The sequence below is a fragment of the Pangasianodon hypophthalmus genome, chromosome 5, assembly GCF_027358585.1.
Source record: "Pangasianodon hypophthalmus isolate fPanHyp1 chromosome 5, fPanHyp1.pri, whole genome shotgun sequence".
Classification (NCBI taxonomy): domain Eukaryota; kingdom Metazoa; phylum Chordata; class Actinopteri; order Siluriformes; family Pangasiidae; genus Pangasianodon; species Pangasianodon hypophthalmus.
Window position 1 is genome coordinate 28,236,032 of NC_069714.1, and position 17,787 is coordinate 28,253,818.

The 17,787-nt window shown below is 40.5% G+C and overlaps 1 protein-coding gene across 1 annotated transcript in view; it reads right to left on the reverse strand.

Annotated features, from left to right (window-relative positions):
- Positions 1-17,787, reverse strand: part of LOC113525375 (receptor tyrosine-protein kinase erbB-4) — a 366,993-nt gene that overhangs the window by 91,816 nt on the left and 257,390 nt on the right. The window contains 5 exon segments of the mRNA XM_026911874.3: positions 1,084-1,174; positions 7,130-7,203; positions 10,355-10,481; positions 12,159-12,272; positions 14,416-14,557. Of these exon segments, the coding sequence (XP_026767675.2) occupies positions 1,084-1,174; positions 7,130-7,203; positions 10,355-10,481; positions 12,159-12,272; positions 14,416-14,557 (548 nt within the window).

Genomic DNA, 17,787 nt, shown 5'->3' on the forward strand with positions numbered 1-17,787 from the left:
TCCCCCTCCCTTACTTTTTCCATCTTCATTTGTATTTCCCATCCCTCCTCTTTTCTTTCTTTCTTTCTTTCTTTCTTTCTTTCTCTCCATACCCCCTATGCCCACTCAATTCCCATCTTCTTTCTCTCCTCTTCCTCTTATTTCTCCATTTCTCCTTCCTTACTGCCTAACTCTTACCCTTTCTTTTACCTTTCCTTCCTTTCTTTCCCTCAGCCCGTCCTTCATTCTCCTTCTTCACTGGTTCTTCCTTCCTTTCTTCCTTGTCCATCTCCATCTTCTTACTTTCATTTCTCCCTTGCAATCTTCCTTGTTTTCTCTATTCCTTTTCTCTCATGGTCTCTTTCCAAATCTCTTCCTCTTTTCATTTTCATTCTCACTTTCTTTCTCTTTAATATCAATTTACCTCTCTGTTCTATCTTTCTTTTAAAGTACTTCTGAAGAAGACCCTCACCATTTTTCTCTTTTCGTTCCTTGTTTCTCCTCTCAACTCTGTTTATCTCGCATCATCTTCCCAGGCTGCCTCTTTTCTTATTTTCATTCCTCTCAAGCATTCACTCCTCTTTCCTCCTACGGTCTCTCTCTCCCTCTCTCTCTCTCTCACACACAACATTGGCAGTGTCAGACCCTGTGTGTTTCAGTGCTGTATTGTGTGACAGGCAGTAATTGGTACAATGGTAGGGCGCTAAGGGAATGACCCCAAGACTCTTTAAGCAAGTTAGCAGACACATTCTCTCTCTCTCTCTCTCTCTCTGTCTCTCTCTCTCATTTACGGATGGAGTCTAGCTAATTTCAGAGTTCTCTCACTGTTTTCCAGATAGCACACTACAGGGTGAAATCTTCTTGACAGTCTGACAACAGTGTCCAACTGTCTTTGTCATATTATCTGTAAGAATTATTACAGAAATAATTATTACATGGACTGTTAGCCATAGAGTCAGTGAGTAACTGTGGATGATCACACTAATGAATATCATTCTTCCACACCATCTGAGGCCAGCTAAATAAACCATATCCATTAAGGGCACATGAGCAGAAAGGCAGAGATCTCATTAACACGGGGGTTGAAGCAGAGCAGGATTTTACCTATAGAGCGATCGGCCACCGATGGTTGCCAAATTAGAGAAGACGCTCAGGTCTGTCATGTTTTCTGGCCATGACTGAATGTTCAGGAAACCTGGAGAGGACAGAAGAAAACAACACACACAACCACATCAGTCCCAGAAATGACTAATACAGTGCACACACTCAAAATCCAAATCAAGTCTGAGTCAGTTCAGCCGCACAGTCTCTTGAACTCTTTGCTGTAAGGACGTGATGGCTCTTGTTTTCTTAATAAACTGCACTAGGTTGCAGAAGCACAGTGTGAGAAATAGTATTTCATTTTGAAGAGCTGCTTCTTTACATGATCGAGCGTGAGACCCAGAAGCCCAAGCGCATGTCACAGGAACGAGAAAGCATGTCAAGTTACACATTATGAAAATCATGACTTCAATCCTTCCATCCTTCCTTCTCCTTCCTTCTCCTTCCTTTAGCCATATATTTTGCATGATCTTCCTTTTACTTTCTTCACTTTTTCATTCATCCTTCCATCCTTCCTTCCCCTTGTTCTGCCTTCCCCTAATCTTCTCTTCCTTCTCCCTTGTACTTCCGTCCTTCTCCCTTCCTTCCTTGTACTTCCTTCCTTCTACCTTGCTCGTCCTTCCATCATTTCTCCCTTGTCCTTTCTTCCTTCTCCCTTGTCCTTTCTTCCTTCTCCCTTCTTCTTCCTTCATTCTCCCTTGTCCTTCCTTCCTTCCGTCTCCCTTGTACTTCCTCCTTGCCTTCCTGTTTCCTTCCTGTTCCTTCCTCCCTGCCTTCCTGTTTCCTTCCTTCGTCCCTGCATTCTTTCCATCCTTCCTCATTCTCCCATTTTGTCTTTACTTTGACTCTTTTCTTTATTTCTCCCTACGTCCTTTCTTCTTCATCCCTTCCTCTACTTCCCTCCTAGCCCCAACTCTAACTGTCTCACCCCTCTTTGTTTCTTTGATCCTTCCTTCCTACTTTCTAGTGTTCTTTCCTCCACGCTTTTCTTTACTTTCTCTCCATCTACAGCCTTTCTTTCCATTTCTTCACAAGTTGAGACATAGCCAAACCCAGGATTTACTCCAGCACTGGTGAAAGCACAATGCATCAACAAAGGCAATCAAGTCCAGAGAAATTAAATTAAATTAGAAATTAGAAAGTGGAAAATTACAGCGCATGCTGAAGACTTAACATACGGCCCGGCTGTGTACAGCGTTGTTAATGAAACGGCAACAATAAGCTCTAACCGTACTCTACAATGTCCAAACAATATCGCATTGATGGTGCAGTTCACACGAGCAACAATAAGCAATAAATATTAACGATTGTAATCATAGATTAGACAGACTGAGGCCTGTGTGTTGAGCTGATTAATTTTTTTTTCATCTGGCCATCTCCTCTAAATATCCAGCACCTGTTCCAGATGTTTTTCAAGTGGGATAGTTGAATGAAAGGCTAATGGCATGGACATTCGATTATTTAGAAATTTAAATAATGTATTGAAATGTTGAATATTTCATGAGACAGAATTGCATTGAAGATATGAATGAAGAGAAGACAAACAGGATGGAGATACGGAGATGAGAAAGAAATGAGGTGGAGAGCTAGAAAGAGATGGAGATCTGTGGTGTGTACGGAGGAAAGCAGAGGTCTGTAAGGACAAGGAGAACATATATTACCCAAATGACATTAAAATGGAAAAAGCTGGATGCAGCATGTTGGCAAAGATAAAGCATCAGTTGCATCGCTGATAAATTCACATGGGGCTAAAATTAACCACAGCTTGAGTCTGTAATCCTGATGCCTAACATGAACTTTGACCTCTAAATGATTCCTAAAGGCCATCATGACATGCATTAAAAATTCCCTTTAGGTTTCTAGCTTGAATGCATTTCTGTGTCGAAAAAAAAAAGCTTATTGACGATTAAAAACCACTGACACTAGAGACTCCTTCCTTAAATGCAAAATGCCAGCACAAAATTAACCTTATCTGGTAATTATTAGACTTAGGCCATGTGGAGGGTCCACCATACAAGCCCCTGTGAATGGGCTGTTACCATAGAAACGATAAAGGATTAAAAAAACACATTGATTTAAGCCTGTGATTTGTATTGGAGCCAGAATAGAAACTGAATCAACACCTTCTGACCAATCAGAATCACGAATTCGACAACATTGTGATATAACTTGTTGTGTTAACTTACTTTGTTGCTTTGTTAACATTACTTATGGTTATTAACGCTGCTGTTTATGGTTTGTTGATGTTAAATAATGTGGTAAATAATGTCAGTTAAAGGAAGCTTAACAATATAAGTACATACATTGTATTTAATATCCGTTCCTCTGTATGTCATAGGTGATGTTATACTGTAATTCAGCACATTTAATCCCAAAATCCCTCTATCTTGTGTCACACGGAGGAGGACGGATTCCCCTGGGTTTCTTTCACACTCCATCTTAAGGTTTATTTCTTGCTGCTGTCGCCTTTGGCTTCTTATTAGGTGAATAAACCCAGATTTCTGCAAAGCCGGTTTGTGCCAACGTTGTTAAAAGTGCAATACAAGTAAAATTGGATTAAACTGAACTGAATAGCATTAATAAAATATTATACACAAAAGCATAAGGATCAGTTTCTCCCATTCTTTAAAAATGTGGTGACAATAGAGAACGGATGGAGAAAAGGTAAAAACTGATCCAGAAACAGCCCTGCTTCCACTCCAGTGCTTGGTAAATGTGGCTCCGTATCTTTAAATGAGTCCTCTAACTGTTATTAGTGCACTTGCGAGCCCCTTGTGGGTTGTGAAGGCAGATTACGGCCCTGTCTTCTACGGTGATGTGTTGCTAGTGTGCCGTCTGTTGACACTAATTGCCTTAATGACAAAATTGCAGCAATGGGAAGTTACACAAAAGTGTGTGTTAGTGCGGATCATGCACGAGCGTGTGTGTGTGTGTGTGTGTGTGTGTGTGTGGAGCATTCCCCGAGAGTAAGCAAGCCACTTGCCTGCCTGGTGTTTGTATCTGTTTATTTTATGTGCACAGCCAAGCCTCCATCATCCTAATGGCGCTAACGAGATCCCGCTGAGTACCTGTCTGCGTTTGGCTAACAGCAGCATGCTAACAGAACCTTGCTAATAAATCAAACACACACACACGAAAAGGCTAGGCTAACACTAGTATGCTAACAGAATCTTTGCTAATAAATCACTCACAGGTCAGGGCTGTCTGTGTTCCGCTAATAGCAGCAGGGTTACAGAATATCCCTAATAAATCACACACACAGAAAACCCCCAGTCTGTGCTAGGTTAAAATGAGCATGCTAACAGAATCTCTGTGGATATCACAGGTTTATATGAATAGACTTCTTCTAATATGTTATCATTGCTATAGTAACAGCTCATTCACAGGGACTTGTACGGTGGACACTCCACATAATCTAAGCCTAATAATAAACTGATTTTTTTTTTTAAATGTTTTGTTATTTAACAAAATGTAAGCGCTGACATGGTGAAGGAGACATTTATTTAACATTAATGGAAGGAGTCTCCAGTTTCAGCAGTCAGAAGTAGAGCAGTAATTTTATCTACAGGACAGAGGAATTTATGCTTCGTGGTTTCTTGGTAACATGACAAGCTGCATTTCTTTGTCCACAGGAGCCAGGATAGGATTTTGCTAGGATAACTTCAGTATGCTAACATTACTGGGCTAACTTTGAGAAATACCATATAGGGAAAGGTTGCACAAAAATATAAACAGTTCAGATAAAACAATGTTTAGTGATATCTCCTAAGTTACACGAAGGTAATGAATATTGGTCAAGAAAACTAAAAGGGGTCCAAGCATTTTTCTCTCGCTTAACAATCTCTAAGATCACATTACAGAATCATCCAGACCATCTTCTTTGATAGCGCATGTTGAACTCAGCAAGCACACATGGTGAGTTGGCCAGGCTGGTGGCCTGCAGGGCAGAGTCTGGATCTCTGAAACCTCCTGCAGGGTAGCGTCTGGATCTGCAGAGTTCTGGATCTCTCAGTGCTGTACTCTGCTCCATCTTGAGGCCCTCTGGCTTTCACACTTCAATCTTAACCACATTAATCATACATACAGTACACAGTAGCAGGGCTTAAGGGGTTTCAAAATATAAATCCTTACAGTCCACAGCTCTACCAAACCCTTCACTTATCCCAGCCCACCTCCTACACCACATACTATTCTGTACATTATTCTGTATAAATATATATATCCATCCCGCTAGGGCATTTCAAACTGACATTTCGTAACACCCTGAGTCGAGGTCACAGAGCAGAAATGACACATTGGCAGAGAGGACGTTGTTCTGTCAAGCCTTGTGTTTCAGGAGGTGAGAAAGGGGGACACGCATGCCTGACTGCCTACGGTCCGTCCCCTGCTGTCACCACCAAAGAGAGAGAGAGAGAAAGAGAGAGAGAGAGAGAAAGAGAGAGAGTGAGATAGAGCGAGAGTCTGAGTCTTTTCAGCTGCTTTGATGCTTCATGCAGTAGAAGTACAAAGTCTACACTTCCAGATGATGGAAGTGGAAAGAAGTAAGAGAAAGAGAAGGGGAAGAGAGGCATCTCTCACCCTTCACTTTCCCTTCTTCTCTTTTTTTTACACTCTCCCTGGAGTTGCAGTCTTCCAGCAGAACGGCCCTGATTATGGAAATGTGTTCCCTTGAATTTCTGAATCTCTCTGAGACAGGCACAGGCAGCTTTATACCATATTGTAGCATATTCTCAATGCAGACTGGTCAGAAGATGTTGATTCCTTTTCCATAACAGCAGCTCTGATAGTAGTTCTGTAAGTAATTCTGAAGTGTTCTGTAAGGAGATGTTTATTTAGCATTTTTGGATGGTGTCTCCAATGTCAGTGCTTTGAACAGTCACAGATAAAGCTGTAACTTTTCGTTTTCTGACACAGGAAAGTCTTCAGGACGGAAAAGGTTTGTGGTTTCTCTGTAACATGACAAGCTGTGCTTTTCTGTCTTTGTAACTTTGAGAGCGAAGCTCCCTAGAGGTGCAACAGAAAAGCATTTACCCTATCGTCAGTAGATCAGGAGTTCAAATCTTAACAGTGTCACAGATATCTGTAGCAGGGAGCTACAGGGAACGGAATTGAACAAGGTGGGAAAGGTATACTCTATTTCCCCTGTCAATCACAGCAACACTAGCCAATCGCTGGTGTCTGTGAGCTCATGTATGCGGAAGAGGGTAGATAGCACTTTCCTCTGAGTGTGTTACACTGCCCTGTTGCACAGCATAGGCAGCAGTTTGAAAAAGAAATGTGATTGGCTGGCTTCATGTGTCTCAGAGGAAGCATGTGTTAGCGGCAGTCATACGATAGGGGAAAACTGGCTGCTGGGTGGGAACTGGCAGGTGACCAAATTGCAGAGAAAATGGAGAAAAAACTACTATTAAATAAAAATGATTATTTAATCATTTATTTAGCACCAGCTCTATCTTTTCCATGCTCAGCTGATTTCCTTGAATTTTCTATTTTTTAGCCCTACTTCCCTCATGGCCTTTATAGTACTTAGCAATTTTTCTCCTTTGCTTTTTTTGGTTCATTTGATTGTGTGCAAGTTTACTCCTATTCGGTTTCAGTAAGTGGATTTCACACAGAGATAGGGTTTGGATGAAAGTGCAGGGTTTTATCAAGTGAAGCAGAGAACTCCAAAAGGGCAAACTAAAATCAAAGTCGATGAACAGGCAAAGTATCAAGCAATCAGCAGAAAGATTTAATCAAACAGACCCAAAAACAGACAGTAAAAGCAGTGTGCTACTTGGTGTTGGCACAGTAACATCGCGAGTGCAATGCTAGTAGCCAGACTTCACGAAAAATGGCAGTTATTTATGGGAAGTGTGCTGATTGTGAACAGATGGTTCTGATTAAAAGTCTGCAGAACTAGACTGAGGTAGCAGATCATGTGACAGATCATGTGGTAAGGGTTGTGGTTCACTGTTTGGCTGAGGGAATGGGGTTCGATGGAACAGACGTGACAAACCTAACAGGTAAGAAAGTACTCTGTGACTCAAAAGAAAGCTTAGCATCTTACCAGTGATCTCTCGAACAGTGCGGAACACGTTGAGTTTCTCTGGGTCCAAAGCCTCAATGTTGTGGTACACATCACTGCCAAAAAAGACAAAAAGAAAGACAATAGCACAGAGGAGAAACCAAACAAGTGCTTTTATTATGCAACAAATGCTCAGTGCATATTTTTGGAACAAGTTTATCACTATCCGAAAGCCTGGTTGAGCAGAATTTCAACTTTTAATAAGCATTCTCCAAAAAGATACAGAGCCCTAAGAGGGCACTTATGTGGGCTAGGCTTACTTCCTCTCTAAAACTGATTATATTTTTATTTGTCAGACAACAAAAAAAAATCTTACAAAATCTAGTTTAGAAAAACTTTAAAACTTTCATATATTCTGTTTTATAAAAAACAATTGGAAATGAAATCTAAAAAAACTTCCACAAACAAAGGCAAAGTGTCTGTGATGTACAAAAATATTTATATTTTAAGATATATCGCAACGATTAGGAGATTGAAAGGTTTATTATTATGGATAATGTCTGTACATCAGAATTGCGTGCGTACCACAGTGACTTTGTTTCCCAAAAAAAAAAAAAGAAGGGAAAAACCTTCTCCCTGTTATAATGCTCAATTTCTTTGGGCTAGTTTCAGGTCTTTTGTGTGGTTTCTGAGGTGCAGTTGGACTAGAAATTTATTTTAGGACTATAGCATAAGTCAATTATGATAGCCTCAAACAAAATTAAGTCGGGGGGGGGGATACATTGTGCACAGCCAATGTATATCTATAAAGTGCATGGGTGTGGCAGATGATAAAATGATAGTGAGGTAGGTATACGTAATAAACAGCAGCTCAGTGTATTTATGTATTTTAATAAATACATTATGCCTATTTTATTGTACATCTTGTAAAATCAGCAACTGCCGAGCCAAGTTCCTTGTAAGTCTGTATTACCCGGCCAATAAAACAAATCATTCTGACAGAAGGGCATAGAGAGGTGAAGCGCTGGAGAGAGAGAGAGAGAGAGAGAGAGAGAGAAGAAAAGTAAGGCCTATCTGAGAGAGTCAGTTTGTCCTGAGAGCTTGCATGAACTGCAGCTGGCGTTAAGCCTCGGTGTTAAAAGCAGCTCCTGCACCTCGGGGTCAAGCGCAGCTGATAACATGTCAACACAGCCTTTTTTTTTTCCATCAGCGTGCACATCATTGTGCTTTTTACACTCCCATGAGATGTCAGCTTCTCACTCTAGACCAGCTAGGCCACATCTTGAATGATTTACATCAGAATCCAGTAGTTTCAGTACTATAGAGGCAGATTCTCGCAATGTTTGCTGATTTCTTAGTTTTAACACCCTTTTAAACTTCAAGTTAGAGTTTGAGTATTTTCACATATGTAGTGTTTAGTCTGTTCGAATCAAACCTTGGTGTGTCCAGGTAAGAACACAGTAAGAATCATGCTCCGGTGTGAACCAAAACAACCAGTCTGAGAACTTCTGAGTGAGGTCGTCTTGGTACAATTCATATTTTATGAGAAAGTGATTCGACCCTGATTTGAACCGACTGCATAAAGTGAATCAAACGTGCCGTGTGTTTTGGGTTGCTACATTTTTTTTGTACATGTAAGCTGCTAAACTGAGCCGTGAGACACAAAGTGAGCCAAAAAACAGAGCTGTAGCACTGCAGAAATGTGACAGTAAACATGAATCACAAATCAACAGAATCACTCTGATTCAGACTCAGCAAATGGTCTCATAGGTGTGAAAGTATTCTCCATCTATTGACTTGAAATTATTTAAGAGTACAACAAAAAAAAAAAAAATTCAAGGTTTCTTTAAGAGTTCACTGGATAATGTAGGGTTCTTAGTTGCGCTTTCTACTTTATCTACTTGGAAACACTCTGATATAGAAACTTTTATAGCATTCTACACTGAACCTTTATAGCAGGAGTGTCAACCTCAAACAGCTCACACTTACCAATATAATTGTACAGATGAGAAAAACAATTGTGATTCGAAATTAATTTCTGGTTACGCCACTGCCAGCACAACACATGGTGTGCTTCTGAATCGTTTTTAGACGTGAGTGTGACTCACATCAAGTGCAGCCCACAAACGTTGACTTTAACCTGCGTTTCTACCACCAGCCATGATAGAAACCAGAGTGCACATATATACAGTGGTTTACAGTATGGCTACACTATGGATCTGCTGTGGATTGTGGATAGTGTAAAAATGTTGAGCAGTAGTGAACTACAGGCAGCTTCAGTGTTTTTTTTTTTTTTTTCAAGTTAATGCAATTTATATATTCAGAGTTAAACTATATATTCCGATTTATGTATAACTATATATTCTGATTTACTTATATATATATATATATATATATATATATATATATATATATATATATATTTCAGAGTTATAACTACACTATATGGCCAAAAGTTTGTGGACACCTGCCCATCACACTCATATGTGCTTTTTGAACATCCTGTTCCAGATTTATTGGAAGAGATTTGGGTTTGTGTTCATTGGATTTGTGTTCATTCAGCTACAAGAGCATTAGTGAGATCAGGTGAGGAGGTCTGGGGTGCAGTCAGTGTTCCAGTTCGTCCCAAAGGTGTTCAGTGGGGTTGAGGTCAGGGCTCTGTGCAGGACACTCGAGTTCTTCCACTCCAACCTTCACACACCATGTCTTCATGGAGCTCGCTTTGTGCACAGGGGCATTGTCATGCTGGAACAGGTTTGGACCCCGTAGTTCCAGTGAAGGGAAACTGTAATGCTTCAGCAGACAAAAAAATTCTAGACAACTCTGTGCTTACAACTTTGCGGCAACAGTTTGGGGAAGATGCACATATGGGTGTGATGGTCAGGTGTCAATAAACTTTTGGACATATAGTGTATATATTCAGTTATTCAGTAAAATATTCAGTTGTGTACATTTATATATACATTCAGAAATATAACTTTATATCCAGGATTTATAAATATATATTCAGATTTCATATAATTATTTCCTGTTCGGCCCTTCATAATATATAATAAAGCAACCAAAAATCTAAATGAAGCCATAAACACGATGCTGTATCCTAAATGATAAGAGTTAAGCATTGTTTATTTCGGTCTTCAGTCTTTATCTAATTCCATCAGGTCGTTAGGGCTGTAATCTGTGTTGATCCTCAGTATGCTGGTGTTTGTGATTAGTGTTATGGATTTAAACTGTGCTAATCTGTGGCAGTTAGAGAACAGCTCTCACCCTTTGATTCCCGTGATGAGGAACACCAGGTTGCCATTGATCTTCGTGCAGTTAATAAACCTGTCGATGTTGCTGGAGTCGACAGTCTGAGCCGTCTGCAGACTCGCTGTCCCGATTCCATCACATGCTGCAAGACACACATACACACACACAGAGCAACATTTAGAGGAGGAAGGGCCACAGGGCAGATTTAGGGCAACTAAGCAATAAAATATGTGTTAAATGAAGGAATAATTTAATATAAGTCAGTATCAGTATAAATGTTTATTTTGTATTATTATTGAGTAGAGTGGAAGGGCTGGATAAAGTGTTTAGATGTAGGGCAGATTTTATGTTAACAGAAAAGTTGTATAGTGTTATTCAGGTATGTGGGTATGTTTGGGGCAATTTTAGGTTAAATGGATTGTGTTTTACATTTGCATTTGTACCTTTTGGACAGATTTAGGCTAACAGAATGATTGTACAGTAGAGTTTAGGGCAGATTTGGGTTGACCAGATGGGTGTACATCTGTTTAGGGCAGATTTAGGTTGACCGGAGGGGTGTACAGTGTGTTTCAGGTGTGCTTTCCTTTGGGGCAGATTTTAGGAACAGATTAAGGGGCTCTTGGCATGCTAGGGGCTCAGGCATGTTAGAAGTACATATCTTTGGGGCAAACCTTGTGTTAAAAGAGTGTGTTTCAGCTGTGTATGGGTTCTTTTGGGGCAGATTTTATGTTAACAGAAGGCTGCGCAGTGTATTACAGCATTGTGTGGCTACCTCTGAGGCAGATTGTAGGTCGACTGGTTGGTTCCACAGTGTGTTTCAGTTGTGGATAAGTAGCTTTGGGGCATATTTTTATGGTAACAGAATGGCTGCACAGTTATATGGTGTGTTTCCAGTGTGTGTACCTTTAGGGCAAATCTAAATGAACCGGGTGGTTGGATAGTGTGCTTTAGGTGTGAAGGGACACCTTTGGGGCAGATTTTAAGTTAGGAGAACGGTTAAACATGTGCTTCAGGTGTGTGTGTGTGTGTGTTTGTGAGATTTCGGGGCTGATTTTAGGTTAACTGCATGGTTGGATAGAGTGTTTCTGGTGTGTGTGTGTGTGTGTGTGTGTGTACATTTGGGGCAGATTTTAAATGAACAGGATGGTTGGATAGTATGTTATAGGTGTGAATGGACACCTTTGGGGCAGGTTTTAAGTTAGGAGAATGGTTAAGTATGTGTTTCAGGTGTGTGTAATCTTGGGGGGGGGATTTTAGGGGGAGACTTTAGGTTAACTAAATGGTTAAATAGAGAGTTACAGGTGTAAATGGGTACGTTTGGGGCAGATTTTAGGTTAATTGAATGGTTAAACAGAGTGTTTTAGGTGTGGATGGGTACGTTTGGGGCAGATTTTAGGTTAATTGAATGGTTAAACAGAGTGTTTTAGGTGTGGATGGGTACGTTTGGGGCAGATTTTAGGTTAATTGAATGGTTAAATAGAGTGTTTTAGGTGTGGATGGGTACGTTTGGGGCAGATTTTAGGTTAATTGAATGGTTAAATAGAGTGTTTTAGGTGTGGATGGGTACGTTTGGGGCAGATTTTAGGTTAATTGAATGGTTAAACAGAGTGTTTTAGGTGTGGATGGGTACGTTTGGGGCAGATTTTAGGTTAATTGAATGGTTAAATAGAGTGTTTTAGGTGTGGATGGGTACGTTTGGGGCAGATTTTAGGTTAATTGAATGGTTAAATAGAGTGTTTTAGGTGTGGATGGGTACGTTTGGGGCAGATTTTAGGTTAATTGAATGGTTAAATAGAGTGTTTTAGGTGTGGAAGGGTACCTTTGGGGCATATGTCAGTGCAGGGAATGCACATTTTTATCTTGTTCTCTTCCACTTCCATCTTGTTGCTGGGACATGCACGGACACACGAGCTGTGATCCACCACAAAGTTATCTGCAAGAACAACACAGAAGGTGTAGTCACATACACCACACATAAAAATAACATGGCAAGCTGAAACTTTTCATCAAACCACATGAACACTATTTAATCTACATAAACTGTGAAAATTTCTCATCCTAAAGTGGTCCCACTTTTTTCAGCATATGTCTAGACAAAACTTCATAGTGAGAGCTGCGTGGGACATCAGCGGGACAGACGGATAAACATCAGCATCCTTGCAGTGAGCCAGAGTGAGTCAGCTACAGGAGAACAACTCGCTCCACACTAAAGCCCTACATCATGGGATGATCACTGTGCTGCTGAGAGAAAATCCAGCCAGGAGGAGAACAGGCCTCCTGCTCTATCTGTCTCAGTCTCACACCTCACTCTATTCATGGCTTCACCTTCTAAGCAACACCCACACAGGAAGTGAATAGTTTAAAATAGCGAGACATGTACACAAACAACATACTGTATGCTACAGGCTACAGGAGTGCGACGATATAGAGGTACAGCATAACACAGAAATATGAAATAGTTATAGGTTCGAACATCTCTCTGAAAGTTATTTCTAAATTATTTATCTTATTTCTAAATTATATAATTTCTAAAAAATTATAAACAAGTGATGGAGGATACAGTATATTTATAGCAGAGTGCTGTTGAATTCTCAATCTGATTGGTCAGACAGTATTGATTCAGCATGTTTTGAAGTCACGACCTGCTGGTCACTAGCACAGAACTTGCCAATATGACATGAATAACTCACACAGCCAAAGAGAAAACCCTGAAAAACTTTTCTCCAAAGGCTAGTGAAGCATAAAAACCTTCACCTAAGTCTGTAAACACATAGGAAAAAAGGTCTTTCAGTGGATTTGAAGTGTTTCTCAACCTGATATCCTCTGATCTTTTCTGAACTTGATATCCTTAGGGGAAAACAATATTTTATCTGTATATACACTGATCAGCCATAACTTTAAAACCAGCTGCTTAATATAGTGTAGGTCCCCCTAGTGCTGCCAAAACAGCTCAGACCTGTCAAGGCATGGATTCCACAAGAGCTCTGAAGCTCTACTGTGGTATCTGGCTCCAAGACGTTAGCAGCAGATCCTTTAAGTCCTGTAAGTTGCGAGGTGGGGCCTCCATGGTTCGGACTTGTCTGTCCAGCACGCCCCACAGATTCTTGATCAGATTGAGATCTGGGGAATTTAGAGGCCAATTCAACACCTTGAACTCCTTGTCATGTTCCTCAAACCATTCCTGAACAATTTTTGCAGTGTGGCAGGGCGCATTATCCTGCTGAAAGTGGTCACTGCCGTTAGGGAATACCGTTGCCATGAAGGTGTGTACTTGGTCTGCAACAATGTTTAGGTAGGTTGTACGTGTCAAAGTAACTTCCACATGAATGCCACGACCCAAGGTTTCCAAGCAGAACATTGCCCAGACCATCACACTGCCTCCACCAGCTTGCCTTCTTCCCATAGTGCATCCTGGTGCCATCTCTTCCCCAGATAAGCGATGCACATGCACCCGGCCTTCCACATGATGTAAAAGAAAACATGATTCATCAGACCAAGCCACCTTCTTCCTTTGCTCCATGGTCCAGTTCTGATGCTCAGTTGCCCATTGTAGGAGCTTTCGATGGTGGACAGGGGTCAGCATGGGCACTCTGACCGGTCTGTGGCTACGCAGCAAGCTGTGATGCACTGTGTGTTCTGACACCTTTCTATCAGAGCCAGCATTAACTTTATGTCAGCAATTTGTGCTACAGTAGCTTTTCTGTGGGATTGGACCAGACTGGTTAGCCTTCACTCCCCAAGTGCATCAGTGAGCCTTGCGCACACATGACCCTGTTGCCGGTTCACCAGTTGTCCTTCCTTGGACCACTTTTGGTAGGTACTAACCACTGCATACTCCTGAACTAACTAACCACTGCATACTCCTGAACACTCCTAATATATGCTGAGTAATATATCCCACCCGTTGACAGGTGCCACTGTAACAAGTGAATCAATGTTATTCACTTCACCTGTCAGTGGTTATAATGTTATGGCTGATTGGTGTATATCTCCGGACAGTGTTTAAAGCATCACAGATGTCCTAAACACACAGAAATGCTGGATGAGATGAGTGTGTGTGTTGTGGTGGGTCTTACGTGGGCACTTCTTGACGCAGAAGGCTCCATATGTGTACTTGGCGCGAGGGTTGTGTTCCAGTTGGAAGGTGGTAGGGTTGTAGACGAAGGGCTGAGGACACTGCGTCACACACGCCCCGCTGTCATTAAAGTTAGTGCACGCCTGGAATAGATCAAAATCTAATCACTATTAAACAGTCTTAAAAGCAGGATTAGTCACTTGGTTTTATTTATATATAATATAGGACCAGCTGGTGTAAATGTGCTCTGTTCCAAGGAAAAAAATACACAAAGTAAGGCTTACTTTTTGGCATTTTTGTATTTGCTGTAATGGCTTAAAGTAGATTAGTAGATTTTTGACTTGGGTAGAACCAATCACAACAGCACCACCACTAGTCGTACATAAAAAAAGGAAATAGAATAGTATGAAGAAGCAAAGCTGATTTCTTTCTAGCTTAGAATGTACATTCATGCAGCCTCTCAGTGACAGTTGTGTCAGGTGATTACACAGAGTGACATGCCTCCTAGATTTCCTACGCATTCAGGATAACTTATTCACTATAAAACCTGTTGTATTTTTTAACATAGCATTATAAATTAAAGGGCATTTTCAAAATTGACTTAATTCCTTCTTTAAAATTAATTTAGTAGATTTAAGTAGATTTAAGGAAGTGTGAAAAATGAAGTTAAGTAAACTCAAATCTTTATAAACTTGCTTCACTCAAAGTAATACATTTCTAAACGTAAATGGTTTAAGTTATTGTTTTTAATCAGTTTTCTCAATTGATTTCCCCTTCCTTAACGCATCCATAATAGATTAAGTGGACATTGTGCAATCAAAGTATAATTTACACAAAGGAACAATTGACAGAACTGTAAGTTGAACAAAATTGGTTCAAATATAATAATAACAAGAAGAAGAAGAAGAAGAAAAGAAGAAGTCCACTCTGTCCATTTCTTTCCTCTGCATCCTTAATCCCATTGAGCAGAGTTAATAGAATGGTCCCGAAACCCGAGTCTAAGGACTGATACGCCCCTGATCCTCCCCCTGATCAAGTCCCTCGCCAGCATCCACCAGGCTCAACATCGAGTCATCCTCGACTTGCAAACTAGACACCAGCATCACTTTAAAGCACTAGCTTAAGGGCAGGCTAAGGACAGACTCCAGAATCTCTGGAGCTTTCTGCAATCTGCCGATGCCCCACAAGCTTTCTCCACAGGATGATATGGAAGCCTTCCTGGAACTGGATTTTTTTTCATGATTCATTTTTTTTTCACATGATTAATTTACATTCACATGTGATTTTTTACACATAATCATTTTTAATTTTACCTGTTATTTTGTAACATGTAGTCAGGCCCAGATTAAGACCACACAGGGCCCTGGGGCTAGGTCAACACCAAGGCCACCCTAACCCATCTTGTTACTCTATGTTATTCTAAATGCTAGATTTTAGGCACACTTTCAAAAGTACACACTCACGGGTATATATTATAAAAATATAAGCTACACGGCCCCAACCAAGTATGGATGCTTGCTTGAATTATTTATGCATTTAGAGACACCGGAGTGATTTGCGAGCTGTATTTACTGGCATTGTTCACTATCTCACCAGAAGTTTTGAAACACTATTATTTACGCTTCCACAGCTGTAACACAGAACTGTGAAAGCAGGTCTGTTATACACTAATGTAAATTCAGAGCAACACTGTTTACAATGTTTATATTTACAGCATATAAAAAGGACATTTAAAGCAGGGCCACAGCACCATTTTTGTGATCCCTCAAAGGGTGTAATCTAAAACTATTCATATTTAATGTATTATCTTAAAACCAATAACCTAGGCTCTGAAACTTCAGTAGTGTTTTTATTTATTTATTTATTTTAGGGAACAATTACTTGAAAATAGCTTGTGAACTTGATGATTAAAACAATTCATGTCATCATCCACTCAAAATCGAGCACGTTACACTTCTCAGCTGAATTGTACAGATCACATGGTGATTTTAATTCATGTATTTCCTCATCCCTCTTGAAATGAATTCCTGACACCTGACGCTTTTCTATATTGTTTTTAGGCGACTGTCTGACTTGCATCAGGCACACGAGATAGGTGTTGATTTTATCTGATTCTCAGCGCTGTGAGGTGAAGCAGCACTGTACATTGGAGCATACAGAATGCAGGTGCAGATCTACTGTGAATTCTAGATAGTATGAATAGGTTCAATAGTAGCCTTCCGTTTCATATTTATTATTATTTTTTATAGTTCATGAAATGAGGGGCCTTGAGTTTGACAAGTGCTTTAGAGCATCTTAGCATTAGAAGCTCTTCTTCCATGCCGTATGAGAGGCAAAATCTTTGATAATCCATATCTCTAGCCATGACACATTCCAGGGACATGCGTATCATGTGGTTCAGTCGCTCCTGTCCAATAGCAGATCACAAGTGATTGGGAATCTTGATCATGGGTTTGAGCCCCACACTGGGCACCAACCCCAGCCACTGGGGGTGCACAGGCTAGTGCACTCTCAGCACCAATCCCAAGCCAGGATAAATGGGGAGGGTTGCGTCAGTAAGGGCATCCGGCGTAAAACCTGTGCCAAATCAATATGCAGACGACGGAAGGTGATCTGCTGTGGTGACCCCTAACGTGAGAAGTCAAAAGAACAACAACAACAACAGGAGCACTCTCCTGAGGCATTGGTAACAGGCAATGTGAGGTAGGGCTACATCCACATCCGGCCACCTCCAAGCTCAGGCCCTAGGGCTTCACCCCCATCTATTATAATCTGGGTCTGCGTGTAGTGAATGTGTTTCTATTTTCAGATTTCACATAAGTAGTATATTTTTACATGATTTTTTTTCTCCCTCATGACTCCTTTATTTCCACGTTTTTCTCCCTCACGTGGTTCACTTTACTTCTACATTCATTTTTCACAAGTAGGGCATGTACCTTTATTTCTGATGAGTGAAATTTCAGAAATATAATGCTGAAATGCATTTACGTGTTTTGCACATGATTACATACTACTCACCTGTGAAAAACATGCAATCATGTGTGTTCAATCAAATGTGTGTAATAACTCCAGAAGCATGAATAAAGCCATTAATAAAGGATTAGCACTCCATCAAGCCAATTTGATTTTTTCAGGAGGTTTTCCTCTAAAAAGCAGCATGGGTGCTTTATACAGACTTCACTGTTCTTCTGAATAAAAGGTTAAAAATAAAAACACAGCAGTGAAAGTAGCCCTGTAGGACATCACCATGTTACCAAGGCACCGAAACACATTAACGTCACTAACCTCAAAAGTCTCTTAAGATAAACGGCATAATAGAAGGAATATTTTGTGAGGACATCAGCTATTTTTTATCAAAAATAAAATCTTAAGG